The following is a 15893-nucleotide window of genomic DNA, read 5'->3' on the forward strand; positions in this document are numbered from 1 at the left end:
TACCTTCCTGACTGTCACATCTACGTGGGAAGGCCAGGACGGGTTGTCAGTTCCCGTCACTCTGAGGGACTTGACCCTCTCCACCCTCTCCACCTCCGCTCCGTTGATGTAGATGGGGGTATGTCCTCATTTCTTCCTGAAGTCAATGATCAGTTCTTTAGTTTTGCCGACGGTGAGAGACGGGTAGTTCCTGTTGTACCGCGTCACCAAGCCCTGGATCTCCTTTCTGTATTCTGACTCGTCGTCGTTAGATATCCGTCCTACCATGGTGATGTCATCAGTGAACTTGGAGCTGGTGTTTGTTTGGGATTAGGTTACACAGTGTGGGTGTACAGGGAGTATGGTAGGGGGGTGAGGACGCATCCTTGGGGGCCTCCAGTGTTGAGGATTATTGTGGGGGAGGTCCTGTTGTCTATCTTCACTGATTGTGGTCTGTGGGTCAGGAAGCTGAGGATCCAGTTGGAGAGGGTGGAGCCGAGACCAAAGTCACAGAGGTTTGGGATCAGTCTGGAGGGGATTATGGGGTTGAAGGTTGGAGCTATAGTCAGTCAGCAGGAGTTTCGGTGTCAGCACCTGCTTCACCTTGTGTGTGTTCTCCTCCTTTTCAGATCTCTTTGGATGAAGTCTTTCTCAGCTTTGAAGGTCAGTGTCAGTGCGGAACGGGCCAATGGGTGTTCAACTGGGGGGGTGGGGGGGGAGGGGAGAGCAAGAGAGAGGCTGGGGGAGCGTGACAGGTGGGAGAGAGGGGAGTAGCAGAGGAGTAAGAGTGGGGAACAAGGAAGGGTGTAACAGACCGACAGGGTAGGAGTGGAGAGTCAGTTGGTGGGGGCAGGAGAGGGAAGGGGGAGAGCAGTGTTTATTCTATGAACTCTGTGTGTGTTCCTCTCCTCCACCCTTGCCCCATTTCCTCCGACCAACACCCCCACCAAGCCCCCCCACCCACCGCTCCCCCTCTCTCCCCCCCAACCCCCCTCTCCCCGACCTCACCTTCTCTCTCCCCGACCTCCTCCCGACCCCTCCCTGCCCCGTCTCTCTCCCCCCTGACTCCCCCCTCTCCCCCCTGACTCCCCCCTCTCCCTGCCCCCTCTCTATCCAGGACTCCTCCCCCCTCTACCTCTGACCTCCCACAACCTCCCCACGACCCCCTCTCTTTCCCCCCCCCCGAACCCCCTTTTCTCCCCCCGACTCTCCCTGCTCCCCGCCCACTCTATCCCCCCGAAGCCCGACCTCCCCACGACGCCCCTCTCTCACTCCCCGACCCCCCTCTCTCTCTCTCCCCGACCCCCCCCCCCCCCCTCCCCCCGACCCACCCTCTCTATCCCCCCCCCCCGCCCCCCCAGCCCCAGCTGTCCAGGTCAGTGAGGGGCTGGGGTTTCGGGTTGAGGATTGGTTAAGTGGGGCCATTGAGATGATGTGGCTGGAGGTGAGTGTGGCCCCCTTCCCTGGGGTGGGGTAAGGGTGGGGTGCTGATTGAAGGGGTTTTGTGTTGCTGTGAGTGTGTGTATGTTTCTCTCCAGTGTCCGGGTTCTCGAAGCAGATTGTGATGCCATTCCAGTCATTAGCAGCCTGTGATTACTGTCCTGACATGCACTTCTTCATCCTGTATCCTGGGCGACCGAGGTCAGGGTTCAGTGAAGGTCAGTCACCTGATTTAACAGGCCCCTCACTGGGTATGGGGGGAGACCAAGTGGTGGGGCTGGGGTTAGAGATGGGGTCTGCCAGTGATGGCTGGGCAAGGTGGGAGGGGCCGAGTGATTGGGGGTTGTGGGAGTGTCCTGTTGGAGTGGAATCTGAGGTGGAGGGGTGGGGGTGCTCTTGGAGAGGGATCGGGGGGGGGGGTGGAGGTGGTTCAGGAGGGGTCCGGCTGCTGGGATGTGATGGCTGGTTGAGAAGGCATGGGTGGCAGGCTGGGGTTTGTGATTAAGGCGTCCTCGGGGAGAGGGTAAGAGTGTGGGAGACCCTCAGGGTTAGCGTCTCCAGAGGAAATGATGGGCGTTCTGCAGGGTTGGGAGTGGGGTATTCCTGCCCTCCCATCAGGTTCTCTGCTGGCTTGAACTGTGCTTAGTTTCTAATCCCTGCATTCTCTCGATCTGAGTGGCAGATTGAGTTTAATTTAGATAAAGGTGAGGCATTGCATGTTGGAAAGGCAAACAAACATGTTTGCTGTTCATGGTTGGGTCCTGGGGGGGTGTTACTGAGCAAAGAGACCTTGGGGCTCACATGTATAGTTGCTTGAAACTGGAGACACAGGTAGACAGGATGGTGATGAAGGTCTTTGGTGTCTTTCCCTTTATTCGTCTGTGCATTGAGGTCATGTTGCATCTGTACAGGACATTGGTTAGGCCGTTATTAGAATACTGCATTCAGTTCTGATCTCTCTGTTGTAGGAAATGTTAAAGAATTAGAATTAGAATCCCTACAGTGTGGAAACAGGCCCTTCAGCCCAACAAGTCCACACCGACCCTCTGAAGAGTAATCCACCTTGACCCATTCCCCTAACCATTACTCTATATTTACCCCTGACTATTGCACCTAACCTGCACACCCCTGAACACTACGGGCAATTTAGCATGGCCAATCCACCCTAACCTGCACATCTTTGTACTGTGGCAGGAAACCAGAGCACCCATAGGAAACCCACCCAGACACAGGCAAAATGTTCAAACTCCACACAGACAGTTGCCCGAGGATAGAATTGAACCAGAGGAGTATGAGGCAGCAGTGCTAACCACTGAGCTACTGTGCCACCCTCAATTTGAAAGGTTTCAGAAAAGATTTACAAAGACGTTGCCAGGGTTGGAGGATTTGAGCTATAGGGAGAGGCTGAACAGGCTGGGGCTGTTTTCCCTGGAGCGTCGGACGCTGAGGGGTGACCTTATCGAGATTTATAAAATCATGAGGGGCATGGATGGGATACATAGACAAAGTCTTTTCCTTGGGGTGGGGGAGTCCAGAACTAGAGGGCATAGGTTCAGGGTGAGAGGGGAAAGATATACAAGAGACCTAAGGGGCAACTATCTCACGTGGAGAATGGTACGTGTATGGAATGAGCTGCCAGAGGATGTGGTAGAGGCTGGTACAATTGCAACATTTAAGAGGCATTTGGATGGGTATATGAATAGGAAGGGTTTGGAGGGATATGGGTCGGGTGCTGGCAGGTGGGACTAGATTGGGTTGGGATATCTGGTCAGCTTGGTCGGGTTGGACTGAAGAGTCTGTTTCCATGCTGTACCTCTCTATGACCTGGATGAGGGTGTAGAAGGGTGGGTTAGTAAATTTGCAGACGACACGAAGGTCGGTTGAGTTGTGGATAGTGATGAAGGATGTAGTAGGTTGCAGAGCAACATAGATAGGATGCAGAGCTGGGCTGAGAGGTGGCAAATGGAGTTTAATGTGGACAAGTGTGAGCTGATACACTTTGGACGGAGTAATCGGAATGCAAAGTACTGGGCTAATGGTAAGATTCTTGGGAGTGCAGATGAGCAGAGAGATCTCGGTGTCCAGGTACACAGATCCCTGAAAGTTGCCACCCAGGTTGACAGGGTTGTTAAAAAGGCATACAGTGTTTTGACCTTTATTAATAGAGGGATTGAGTTCCGGAACCATGAGGTTATGCTGCAGCTGTACAAAGCTCTGGTACGGCCACACTTGGAGTACTGTGTACAGTTCTGGTCACCACATTATAAGAAGGATGTGGAAACTTTGGAAAGGGTGCAGAGGAGATTTACTAGGATGTTGCCTGGTATGGAGGGAAGGTCTTACGAGGAAAGGCTGAGGGACTTGAGGCTGTTCTCGTTAGAGAGAAGAAGGTTGAGAGGTGACTTAATAGAGACATACAAGATAATCAGAGGGTTAGATAGGGTGGACAGGGAGAGCCTTTTTCCAAGTATGGGGATGGCAAACACGAGGGGACACAACTTTAAAGTGAGAGGAGATAGGTATAAGACAGATGTCAGAGGTAGTTTCTTTACTCAGAGTAGTAAGGGTATGGAATGCTTTGCCTACAATGATAGTAGATTTGGCAAGTTTAAGTGTATTTAAGTCGTCATTGGACAGGCGTATGGACGTACATGGAATAGTGCAGGTGGGATGGGCTTCAGATTAGTATGACAGGGCGGTGCAGCATCAAGGGCCGAAGGGCCTGTACTGCGCTGTTATGTTCTATGTTCTATGTTCTATGACTCTATCACCTCCCCCCTCCCCAGAACGCAGCAGATGGGATGTGCTTGTGATTCTCGATGAGCAACAAACAGCCCCCGGGTTTGGGGAGTGGATGGATGCTGTTTGCAGTCAGACCAGAGGATCCACTGAGTTCAGGAAGCTGGAGCTGCATCATGGTGTGGAGCGGCTGCACTCTCTCGGAGTGACCTTCCAGGGGACGGATATCGAGGTAACACCCGATTCCTCTGGGCACCTGAGGGTGCAGGACTGACCAGAAGGACACTGCCTTACCATATCGAGAGAGAGCTACAGTTCTGCAGGGATGGGGGAAACGATAGAAACTTAGGATAAAAAGCATCGAGACATTAATGTGGAAAGTGAGGAGGGAGCTTTAATCTGTAAAATACCTCACTCAGCGCTGACCCTCCGACAGTGCGGCGCCCCCTCAGCGCTGACCCTCCGACAGTGCGGCGCCCCCTCAGCGCTGACCCTCCGACAGTGCGGCGCCCCCTCAGCGCTGACCCTCCGACAGTGCGGCGCCCCCTCAGCGCTGACCCTCCGACAGTGCGGCGCCCCCTCAGCGCTGACCCTCCGACAGTGCGGCGCCCCCTCAGCGCTGACCCTCCGACAGTGCGGCGCCCCCTCAGCGCTGACCCTCCGACAGTGCGGCGCCCCCTCAGCGCTGACCCTCCGACAGTGCGGCGCCCCCTCAGCGCTGACCCTCCGACAGTGCGGCGCCCCCTCAGCGCTGACCCTCCGACAGTGCGGCGCCCCCTCAGCGCTGACCCTCCGACAGTGCGGCGCCCCCTCAGCGCTGACCCTCCGACAGTGCGGCGCCCCCTCAGCGCTGACCCTCCGACAGTGCGGCGCCCCCTCAGCGCTGACCCTCCGACAGTGCGGCGCCCCCTCAGCGCTGACCCTCCGACAGTGCGGCGCCCCCTCAGCGCTGACCCTCCGACAGTGCGGCGCCCCCTCAGCGCTGACCCTCCGACAGTGCGGCGCCCCCTCAGCGCTGACCCTCCGACAGTGCGGCGCCCCCTCAGCGCTGACCCTCCGACAGTGCGGCGCCCCCTCAGCGCTGACCCTCCGACAGTGCGGCGCCCCCTCAGCGCTGACCCTCCGACAGTGCGGCGCCCCCTCAGCGCTGACCCTCCGACAGTGCGGCGCCCCCTCAGCGCTGACCCTCCGACAGTGCGGCGCCCCCTCAGCGCTGACCCTCCGACAGTGCGGCGCCCCCTCAGCGCTGACCCTCTGACTGTATACCTGACTGCTCAGGGGAATCTGTCTGGGTTGTGGACTCATCGTTTCTATCTTGGGAGTTGGGTGGTGACAGAGTATCCCACTTTGAGAATGTGGAGCTGTCCTGAAACTGCAAACCTGGGAGCTGGGGCTGGCCCTCACTTTGTTTGTCTGTGGTTCATGTTACTGTGTTCCTAAGGTAGTGTCTCCAGGCTCTTACTGGGCTCTCTGAGGGAGGCAGCTGGTTTGGCCAGTGTACATTCACCTGTCACTCTTTCTGAATTCTCACTCCACAGGCACCGGAGCAGGATGTGAGGACACAAACTGGACCCAAACCTGCCTTCCACTTGGCCAGTTCCTTTGTCAACGTGAGCCAGCAGACCAGGAAGAGACAGTGGAATGATGATGTGATCGAGATCAACAGGTTTACTGTCTCTCCCAGCCTGCTGTGTCCATCTCACTGGTCAATGGCTTCATATGAGGCCCAGACTGAAACACAGCCCCCAGTATTGAAGTAAGTTCTCGATTGTCCTCCCATTGTATTTCCCTGTCCCCCTCTGTCCAGCTCCAGCTGCCCTGTCAAATCACGGAACTGTACCCATCGACTGATCCGAGTTCCCCAGAACATGCACAGTTAAAGTTGGCACAAGAACAGGGGGACTCTGGGCGAACAGACCACAATCTATCATAGCAATTTTTGAGAAGATTTGTAGCTCAGGTTGATGATAAGTATGTAAGTTAGCTCGCTGAGCTGGAAGGCTTGTTTTCAGACGTTTTGTCACCATGACTAGGTAACATCATCAGTGAGGTGCTGGTGCTATGTCCCACCTCTCTCTTTATTTGGTTTCTTCGTGGGTGATGTCATTTCCAGTTCTTCTCTTCTAGGGAAGGTAGATGGGGTTTAAATCGATGTGTTTATTGATGGAGTTCTGGTTAGAATGCCAGGCCTGTAGGAATTCTCGTGCGTGTCTTTGTTTCGCCTGTCCTAGGGATGTGTGTGTTGTCCCAGTCAAAGTGGCCTCCTCCTTTGTCTATATGTATGGGAACTAGTGAGAGTGAGTCGGGACATTTGGTGGCTAGTTCGTGTATCCTGGTGGCAGGTTTCCTGCTAATTTGTCCGATGTAGTGTTTTACTATAGTTCTTGCATGGTATCTTGTAAATGACGTTAGTTTTGCTGGTGGTATCTAATGGATCCTTTAGGTTCATAAGTCACTGTTTAAGTGTGTTGGTGGGTTTGTGGGCTACCATGATGCCAAGGGGTGGGAGTAGTCTGGAAGTCATTTCTGAGATGTCTTTGATGTAAGGTTACGTGGCTATAGTTTTTGGTTGGGTTGTGTCTGCTTGTTTAGGTTTGTTTCTGAGGAATTGCAGATTGTGTTTATCAGGTACCTGTTTTTCTTAAAAATGTTGTATAGATATTTTTCTGCTGTTTGTAGTTCTTGGGTGCTGCTGTTATGTAGCTCATTGAAATAATGTCTTGGTGCAGCTGCGTTAGTGGGTATTGGGATGATTGCTGCTGAAGTTAAGTATTTGGTCTGTGTTTGTTTTTCTGTAGACGCTGGTTTGAAAGCAGTAGACAGGCGAAACGAAGACACACATGAGGAATCCTACAAGCCTGGCATTCTAACCAGAACTCCAATAAACACATCAACTTAGATCCTATCTACCTTCCCTTGAAAAAAAAATGGAAATGAGATCACCCCCTTAAGAAACCAAGCCCTATAAATAGAGAGGCAGGACATACCACCAGTGCTTCACCAGAGACTCTTGCTGATAATGTTACCTCGTCATGGTGACAAAACAGCTGAAAACAAACCTTCCAGCTCAGTGAGCTAACTTATATCCATGCAATCTGTCATGTTGCAAAAGTTGCAACATCTCTTTACAAACAAATTAGCTTTCAGGACCCTACCAACTATAATGCAGTGAAAGGCCAGTCTGCCCTTTTTGGTGAATCCTTGAAAAAGTAGTCCCACATCCCTGCCTTGTTTCCATTAACCTTTCAAATTCCTCACCAAGATCCGAGAAGTCTCTCAGCACATGGTTTGCATCCGAGGATATTAAAAGAAAGTAGCCACAGACATTGTGGATGCAGTGTTCGTAATCTTCCAGGAGTCTTTAGATTCTGGCAAAGTCCCAAAGGATTTGGGAAATTTGGCTGTCTGGATACAGAATTGGCTGGCTGAAAGAAGACAGTGAGTGGTATTAGATGGAAAGTATTCCACCTGGAGCTCAGTGACCAGAGGTGTCCCGCAGGGATTTGTTTTTGGGCCTTTGCTCTTTGTTGTTTTCATAAATGACTTGGATGAAGATGTGGAAGGGTCTGTTAGTAAGTTTGCCAATGACACAAAAGTCAGTGGTGTTTTAGGTAGTGTGGAGGGCTGTTGCAGACTACAACATGTTTAATGAGTATTTCGCATCATGTTTACTGTGGGAAAGGACATGGAAGATATAGAATGTAGGGGAATAGATGGTGACATCTTGAAAAAATGTCCATATTACAGAGGAGAAAGTGCTGGATGTCTTGAAATGCGTAAAGGTGAATAAATCCCCAGGACCTGATCAGGTGTACCCAAGAATTCTGTGGGAAGCTAGGGAAGTGAGTGCTGGGCCTCTTGTATCATCGATAGTCACAGGTGAGGTGCCAGAAGACTGGAGGTTGGCAAACGTGGTGCCACTGTTTAAGAAGGGTGGTAAGGACAAGCCAGGGAACTATAGGCCAGTGAGCCTGACCTCGGTGGTGGGCAAGTTGTTGGAGAGAATCCTGAGGGACAGGATGTACATGTATTTGGAAAGGCAGGGACTGATTAGGGATAGTCAACATGGCTTTGTGCATGGGAAATCGTGTCTCAAACTTGATTGAAATTTTTGAAGAAGTAACAAAGAGGATTGATGAGGGCAGAGTGGTAGATGTGATCTATATGGACTTTAGTAAGGCGTCGACAATGGGAGACTAGTTAGCAAGGTTAGGTCTCACAGAATACAGGGCGAACTAGCCATTTGGATACAGAACTAGCTCAAAGGTAGAAGACAGAGGGTGGTGGTGGAGGGTTGTTTTTCAGACTGGAGGCCTGTGACCAGTGGAGTGCCACAAGGATCGGTGCTGGGTCCTCTACTTTTTGTCATTTACATAAATGATTGGATGCGAGCATAAGAGGTACAGTTAGTAAGTTTGCAGATGACACAAAATTGGAGGTGTAGTGGATAGCAAAGAGGGTTACCTCAGATTACAACAGGATCTGGACCAGATGGGCCAATGGGCTGAGAAGTGGCAGATGGAGTTTAATTCAGATAAATGCGAGGTGCTGCATTTTGGGAAAGCAAATCTTAGCAGGACTTATACACTTAATGGTAAGGTCCTAGGGAGTGTTGCTGAACAAAGAGACCTTGGAGTGCAGGTTCATAGCTCCTTGAAGATGGAGTCACAGGTAGATAGGATAGTGAAGAAGACATTGGGTATGCTTTCCTTTATTGGTCAGAGTATTGAGTACAGGAATAGGGAGGTCATGTTGCGGCTGTACAAGACATTGGTTATGCCATTGTTGGGATATTGTGTGCAATTCTGGTCTCCTTCCTATCAGAAGGATGTTGTGAAACTTGAAAGGATTCAGAAAAGATTTACAAGGATGTTGCAAGGTTTGGAGGATCTGAGCTATAGGGAGAGGCTGAATAGGCTGGGGCTCTTTTCCCTGGAGCGTCGGAGGCTGAGGGGGTGACCTTATAGAAGTTTACAAAATTATGAGGGGCATGTAATAGGGTAAATAGACAAAGTCTTTTCCATGGATGAATCCAGAACTAATGGGCATAGGTTTAGGGTGAGAGGGGAAAGATATAAAAGAGACCCAAGGGGCAACGTTTTCATGCAGAGGGTGGTACATGTATGAGATGAGCTGCCAGAGGCAGTGGTGGAGGCTGGTACAATTGCAACATTTAAAAGGCATCAGGGTGGGTATATGAATAGGAAGGGTTTGGAGGCATATGGGCTAAATGCTAGCAAATAGGATTAGGTTAGGTTAGGATATCTGGTCAGCATGGACGAGTTGGACCGAAGGGTCTGTTTCCGTGCTGTACATCTCTGACTCTAACAAGACATTGAGAGGATGCAGAGCTGGGCTGAGAAGTGGCAGGTGGAGTTCAACCTGGATAAATGCGAAGTGATTCATTTTGCAAGGTTGGATTTCAGTGCTGAATATAGGTAAAGACAGGATTCTTGGCAGTGTGGAGGAACAGCAGGATCTTGGGATCCACATACATAGATCCCTGAACGTTGCCACCCAAGTTGATAGGGTTGTTAAGAAGGCATATGATTAACAAGGAGATTGAGTTTAAGAGCCGCAATGTTATGCTGCAGCTCTATGAAACCCTGGTTAGACCACTCTTGGAATATCTGACCAGTTCTGGTTGTCTCATTATAGGAAGGATGTAGATGCTTTCGAGACGGTACAGAGGAGATTTACCAGGATGTTGCCTGGATTGTAGGGCTTATTTTATGAAGAGAGGTTGAGTGAGCTAGGGCTTTCCACACTGGAGGACAGAAGGAGAGGTGACTGCATAGAGATATACAAGGTAATGAGAGGCATTGATAGAGTAGATAGCCAGAGACCTTTCCCCAGGGCAGAAATAGCTGTCACGAAGGCTCTTAATTTTATGGTGATTGGAGGGAAGGTATAGGGGAGGTGTCAGAGGTCGGTTCTTTACACAGAGACTGGTGGGTGAGTGGAATGCACTGCCAGTGGTGGTAGAGTCAGGGACAATAGGGACATTTAAGTGACTGCTGGACAAGCACATGGACATCAGTAAATTGAGGGTGTGGAGGTTAGGTTGATCTTAGATTGTGATAAATGTTCAGCACAACATTGAGGGCCGTAGGGCCTGTACTGCGTTGTAGTCTTCTATGCTATATGTTCTGTGATTGGAAAACTGCCAATGGAACACCTTTACATAAAAATGCAGGCAAACCAAAGGCCAGTTAGCTTCACGTGTGTTATTGAGAAATGTTAGGGTCTATTATAAAGGATGTAATAGCAGAGCATTGAGATGTATATAATATAATCCAGCAGGGTCAGCGTGGCTTCACAAAGAGGAAATCATGCCTGACACATTTATTGGAATTCGTTGAGGAGTTAACAAGCAGGATCAATAATGGGGAAATACTGGATGTAATATATTTGTATTTTCAGAAGGCGTTTTGATAAGTGATCACACATGAGACTGCTTGTAAGAGTAGAGCCCGTGATGTTGAGCATAGAGGATGGATAGAGGATTGGCTAAATAATACAAAACAGAGGGTCGGAATAACGGGGGCACTTTCAGGAAGGCAACATGAAACTAGTGGAGTGCCTCAGGAATCAGTGCTGGGGCCACAGTTATTTATAATCTGGAATGAGGAGAGTTGGTGGATGACCTAAATCGGGGCAAAGGCCAGCAGTGAGGATGACAGAGTCTCTGAGGGATATAGCTATGGGCAGACAAAAACCAAGTTAACTTAGTTGCGCAATCCTCTCTCAATGCCTTCTGAAAATCCAAAAATGTTGAATCCACTGCAGGGGCTAACCAGGGGACAGATATTAACTAACTGACCAGGGAACAAAGTGGATACGTATTTCAGGTGTAAGGAGTGATCCAGCTATGCAGCATGAGACTGGGAATAATTGGAGAGATCCAGCAAGGAGCTGGGGCCTTGCTCTTGAGAAGGTGATGGTGAGCTGCTACCACCAGCCAGTGCAATCCTCCAGTTCCTGGATTGTGACCCAGCGACACTTAGGGAACAGCAATATATTTCCACGTCTGGATAGTGAGCGGCTCTGAGGGGAGTGTGCAGACCGTGGTGTTCCCATGTAGCTACTGCTCTGTGCTGGAAGTTGCTGGTTTGGAAGGTGCTCTATAAGAAGCCTGGGTGAGTTAGTTCTTATAGAAGGACTTTCAGCTGTCACAGTGTATTGATGGTGGGGGGAGTGACTATTGAAGGAGCTGGCAGTGTTGGGTAGGATCCCAGTGAACTGCATTCCAGGCTCTGGTTCCTTTGAGTGGGGTTTATTGACAGCAGTCACACAGCTCTTCCCTCTCAGTGCCACTTTCTTACCCTCTATACTTACGTGGTCATTTAATCAATGGGGGTGGGGGGTGGGGCGACATGGCACAGTGGGATACGGTTGGGAGGGAGTTGCTCTGAGAGTCCTCATCGTTGACTCCAGACCTCATGAGGTCTCTTGGCTTTAGGTTAAACATGGACAAGGATTACCATGAACCATCCTCCTCCGCTGATAAATCGGTACTCCCCCATGTTGAGCAACACCTAGATGAAGCATTCAGGACGGCAAGAGCACAGAATGTACTCTGGGTGGGGGATCTCAGGCATATGTGAAAATCAGAGAAAGTGAGGACTGCAGATGCTGGAGAGTCAGAGTCGAAAAGTGTTGCGCTGGAAAAGCACAGCATCCGAGGAGCAGGAAAGTGGATGCTTTGAGCATAAGCCCTTTATCAGGAATGTTGGGGGGTGTGCGGAAGGGAGCTAAGAGATAAATGGGGGATTGGGGGGGTGGTAGCTGGGAAGGTGATAGGTCGATGCAGGTGGGTGAAGTTTGTGATAGGGTCAGTGGAGTGTGTGGAGTAGATACGTAGGAAGGAAGATGGACAGCTCAAGAGGGAGGTGCCGAGTCGGAGCGTGGATCTGGGATGAGGTGGGTGGGGGAAGGGGACAAGCAACTCCCTCCCAACCAGTGAAGTCAATGTCGATGCCAAGTGATTGAAGGATCCTGAGGTGGAAGATGAGTTATCCTTCCTCCAGGTGTTGGGTGGCTTGGATTTGGCAGTGGAGGTGGCCCAGGACGCCCAGTGGGAGGGACAGTTGAAATGGTCGGCCGCAGGGAGATGGGGTTGTTTAGTGTGTGCGTCCGTGATGGTCTGATTGTGCACACCAGTTTCTTACGGTCCTGAGCAGAGCAGTTGCCGTACCAGGCTGTTATACACACGGACACTATGCTCTCAATGGTGCATCTGTAGAAGTTGGTGAGGGTCCTTCTGGACTTGGTACATTTCCTGAGCCTACGGAGGAAGAAGAGGCATTGTTGTGCCTTCTTGACCATCGCATTTATCTGGGAGGTCCAGGACAGGTTGTGTCAGTTATTGTCACTCTGAGGGACCTGACACTCTCCATCCTCTCGACCTCAGCTCTGTTGATGTAGATGGGAGTATGTCCCCTTCCTCCTCTTTCTAAAGTCAATGATCAGTTCTTTAGTTTTGCCGACATTGATAGAGGTGATTTCCATTGCACCGGGTCACCAAGAGAGATATAGTCCCAGAGAAGAAGATTAACCACCAGAATGTGAGCAGATGTTCAGGCGCTCCCGGATGGAGTGGCTGTTGAGGGAGCTTCAAGGCCAGGTCATTAAATAAAGGGATGGAATCCCTTGTCAAGTTTTAATTAGATTTAATGACCCACAGTATCACTAACATCTGGGGTGAGTTGCTAAGATATCTGTAGGATCTGTTTATCAAATATGCTTTGTGGGCTGTTTGATCATTGTTTGTTATCTACCGTTGCCTCATGTTAATTCTGGATGTTAGAATATAAGTTGTTTAGAGAGGATTTTTCCATTGGTACAAGGCATTGGTGAGACTGCATCTGGAATACTGTTTTAGTTCCCTTACATGAGGAAGAAGGTAGTTGGGGAGGTTCACTGGATTACTTTGAGAGATGAAAGGCTTGCCTTATGAAGAGAGATTGAGAGTTTGAGGGCAATACTCTCTGGAGTTTAGAACAATGATAAAATACTAAAGGGGTTTGACAAAGTAGACATCGAATGGATGTTTCCTCAAACATCACAATAGAAAGGGAGGACATAGTTTAAGGATAATAGGTAACAGATTTAAATTAGATGAGGAGAAGTTAAAGGATTGTGAATCTGTGGTGTGGATGCTGGGTCATTGAGCCAGTTTAAAGAGGTAGACCGAGTTTTAATGAGTAACCAATTGAAGATTATGGAGAGCGGGCAGGAAAATGGAATTGAGGTTGAGATGAGATCAGTGGGGATTGTATTAAATGGTGGCACAGGCAGGAGGGGCTGAATGGCCTACATATTGTGGATTGTATTGCTGTTATAGGTTTTGGTATAATTGATGATTTTGTTCACAACTGGAATCTTGTAGCTTTGCTCTCAGTATTTTGGAGGTCTCACGTTATCAACCTAAAATCAACGACTTGCTGATCTTCCGCCAGATCGTAACAAATTTATTGGTCAGGTCCGATATTGTAACAAGCAGAGAATATTCCATCACACTCCTGACTTGTCCCTTGTAGACAGTCTGGGGAGGCTTTGGGGAGTAACAGAGGTGAATCTCCTAACCTCTGACTTTGTGTCGTAGCCACTGTCTTTATGTGGTGGGCCCAGTTGATTTTCTGGACAATGGTACTCCCCAGGGTGGTGTTAGTGTGGGATTTAGTGATAGTAACACCATTGAGTGTGAAGGGCTGCTGGTTAGATTGTCTCCTATTGGTGATGGTCACAGCCTGGCATTTTTGTGCAGTGCATGTTGCTTGCCACTTGTCAGCCCAAGTCTGGATATAGCCCAGATCTTCTTGCATTTGGTCATGGACTGGGCACGAAGTGCTGAACACATAGGGAGTGGCTAAAAAATGTAGGTTTTTGAGATTTCAGTTGCGAATAGCTGTCCTTTGTGCACCTTAATTCTTGTGATAATCTGTGATGGTTCACTGTTTTAGATGGGTGTTCAATGCTGGGGAAACCCCTCCAACCCTCCAGCAATCCTGGTATCTGCCTGAGAGAGGCGGGGGTGTGGGCAGTGGGCTGGGCTAGTTCGCAATATGTCACTGTTTAAAACAACAATTATCCAGTGAGTGGTTTACCTTCCCATCTTTTTCATCCTCTCAGGAAGGAGAATACGCAGGAGCAGGGTTCTGGCTTCTCCCAGGATTGGATTGACAGGTAAGCGCTGACTGACTGTGGGCCAAGACCCATTATCCCGGAGGAATCCTGTACTACCCTCCCTCAGGCCTCCATCCAGAGGCTCAGCTTTCAGTTTTTTTCCAGCAGGAGATCCAGAGCAATCCATAAGCGAAAGGTTTTCAAATCTTGAATCGAAAGCAAGTATCAGATTTATGTTTCTGTAGCACCTTACAGGTCCCCAGTATCTCCCTGAGTACTTTAGAAATACATTCACTGTTTGTAGGAAACACTCCATCACTGTGTGCACAGCAAGATCCCACGCACAGCGTGATGGTGATCAGAGGAATGACTATTGGTCAGGCCACAGGACAAAAATACCTTGATGTTAAAGATAGTGGCTGTGGGATTATCACAACCACTTTAAGGCAGGCAGGGTCTTATCTCTCCAACAGTGCAGCGCTGACCCTCCGACAGTGCGGCACTCCCTGAACGCTGACCCTCCGACAGTGCTGCGCTCCCTGAACGCTGACCCTCCGACAGTGCGGCGCTCCCTCATTGTTCAGACTGTGTGTATCACTGGACTTTTGTGATCTATTTTCTGAAGAAACTGAACCCATGAGCTACTGGGATGGTATGTGAATTGTTGACCATGCTGCTGTGGTTGTATGAATGGCAACAGTGAGCTCAGATAGGGGTCAGATTGGGTTAATTTCAGGAATTGTTGTAGACGTCTTTCCTGATTTTAATTTTGTCTCTCTCTGCAGATCCCAACCACCTGTGTTAAAGCAGGAACGCCTGGAGAAGACCAAAAGTGTGGAGTTTGAGAATCATTGACTGGCTAATTGGGGAGCTGGGATTGATGTTCAGAACAGATGACCAGACTGCTCTCTGGTCTGACCTCTGTCTGCTAGTTGTCAGCTTGCTGCATATAAACCTTCTCAGACCTGTTCCTATTGCACAGCGTTCACATCCCCCAAGCTGTCAAGTTGTACCGTGCTGCTGCTGCTGTTGGCTTGAGTGATCTTCACTCTGTGTAATTCTGCTGTCATAGGCTTTCCAATATCGTTGTTGCCTGATCTCAGTGCCGTTCTGAGAAACTCCGCAACAAACCTTTTGACGCAAATCTTTGCAGGTCCGGGATGGTTTGACCTGAGGTTGTGTTCATCTGAGCTCCAGTTTATATGATCGGCAGTGGCTGAATGAGACTGATTAATTCGTGAGTGGAAACCCAGCTTCCAATCATTTAAAACTGCTAGAAAAAAAAACTCCACTCTCCCAGTTTGGAGTTCTCTGATTTTTTTGTATTGATTGGTTGTTTGAATTTGCACTTGTTAAAATGAACAGCAGGTCCTTGGAGTGAGTGAGTGTCACTTCCCTGGAGGGAGGTGGTTACAGATGTCTGCACTATTTTGTGTCCTGTCTGCCTTAAGGTAATTGTAATAATCCCACAGCCACTATGTTTAAGAGCAAGATATTTTTAAAAAGAAATCCCTTTGATCATTATCGTGTTGGTGTGTGTGGGATCTTGCTGTGCACAAATTGGCAGGCTTGCTTCCTAAATTACAACAGAGGCTGATTTACCACTG

The 15893-nt window shown here is 49.6% G+C and overlaps 1 protein-coding gene across 3 annotated transcripts in view; it reads left to right on the forward strand.

Annotated features, from left to right (window-relative positions):
- LOC122550348 (uncharacterized) overlaps positions 1–15893 on the forward strand; it is a 113854-nt gene extending 97961 nt beyond the window's left edge. Inside the window, exons 25-30 of one of the 3 annotated variants that reach the window (XM_087987677.1) lie at positions 609–642; positions 1518–1637; positions 4206–4390; positions 5697–5914; positions 14293–14346; positions 15072–15893. In XM_087987677.1, coding sequence (XP_087843803.1) covers positions 609–642; positions 1518–1637; positions 4206–4390; positions 5697–5914; positions 14293–14346; positions 15072–15141 — 681 coding nt within the window. In that variant the 3' untranslated portion in view covers positions 15142–15893. Of the gene's footprint in view, positions 1–608; positions 643–1517; positions 1638–4205; positions 4391–5696; positions 5915–6956; positions 8651–14292; positions 14347–15071 lie in introns of those variants that run through there. The other 2 variants (XM_087987679.1, XM_087987678.1) reach the window with 2 other exon arrangements.

The sequence above is a fragment of the Chiloscyllium plagiosum genome, unplaced genomic scaffold, assembly GCF_037043375.1.
Source record: "Chiloscyllium plagiosum isolate Xiang-an unplaced genomic scaffold, Cpla_swu_hap1 HiC_scaffold_5, whole genome shotgun sequence".
NCBI classification, from domain to species: Eukaryota; Metazoa; Chordata; class Chondrichthyes; order Orectolobiformes; family Hemiscylliidae; genus Chiloscyllium; species Chiloscyllium plagiosum.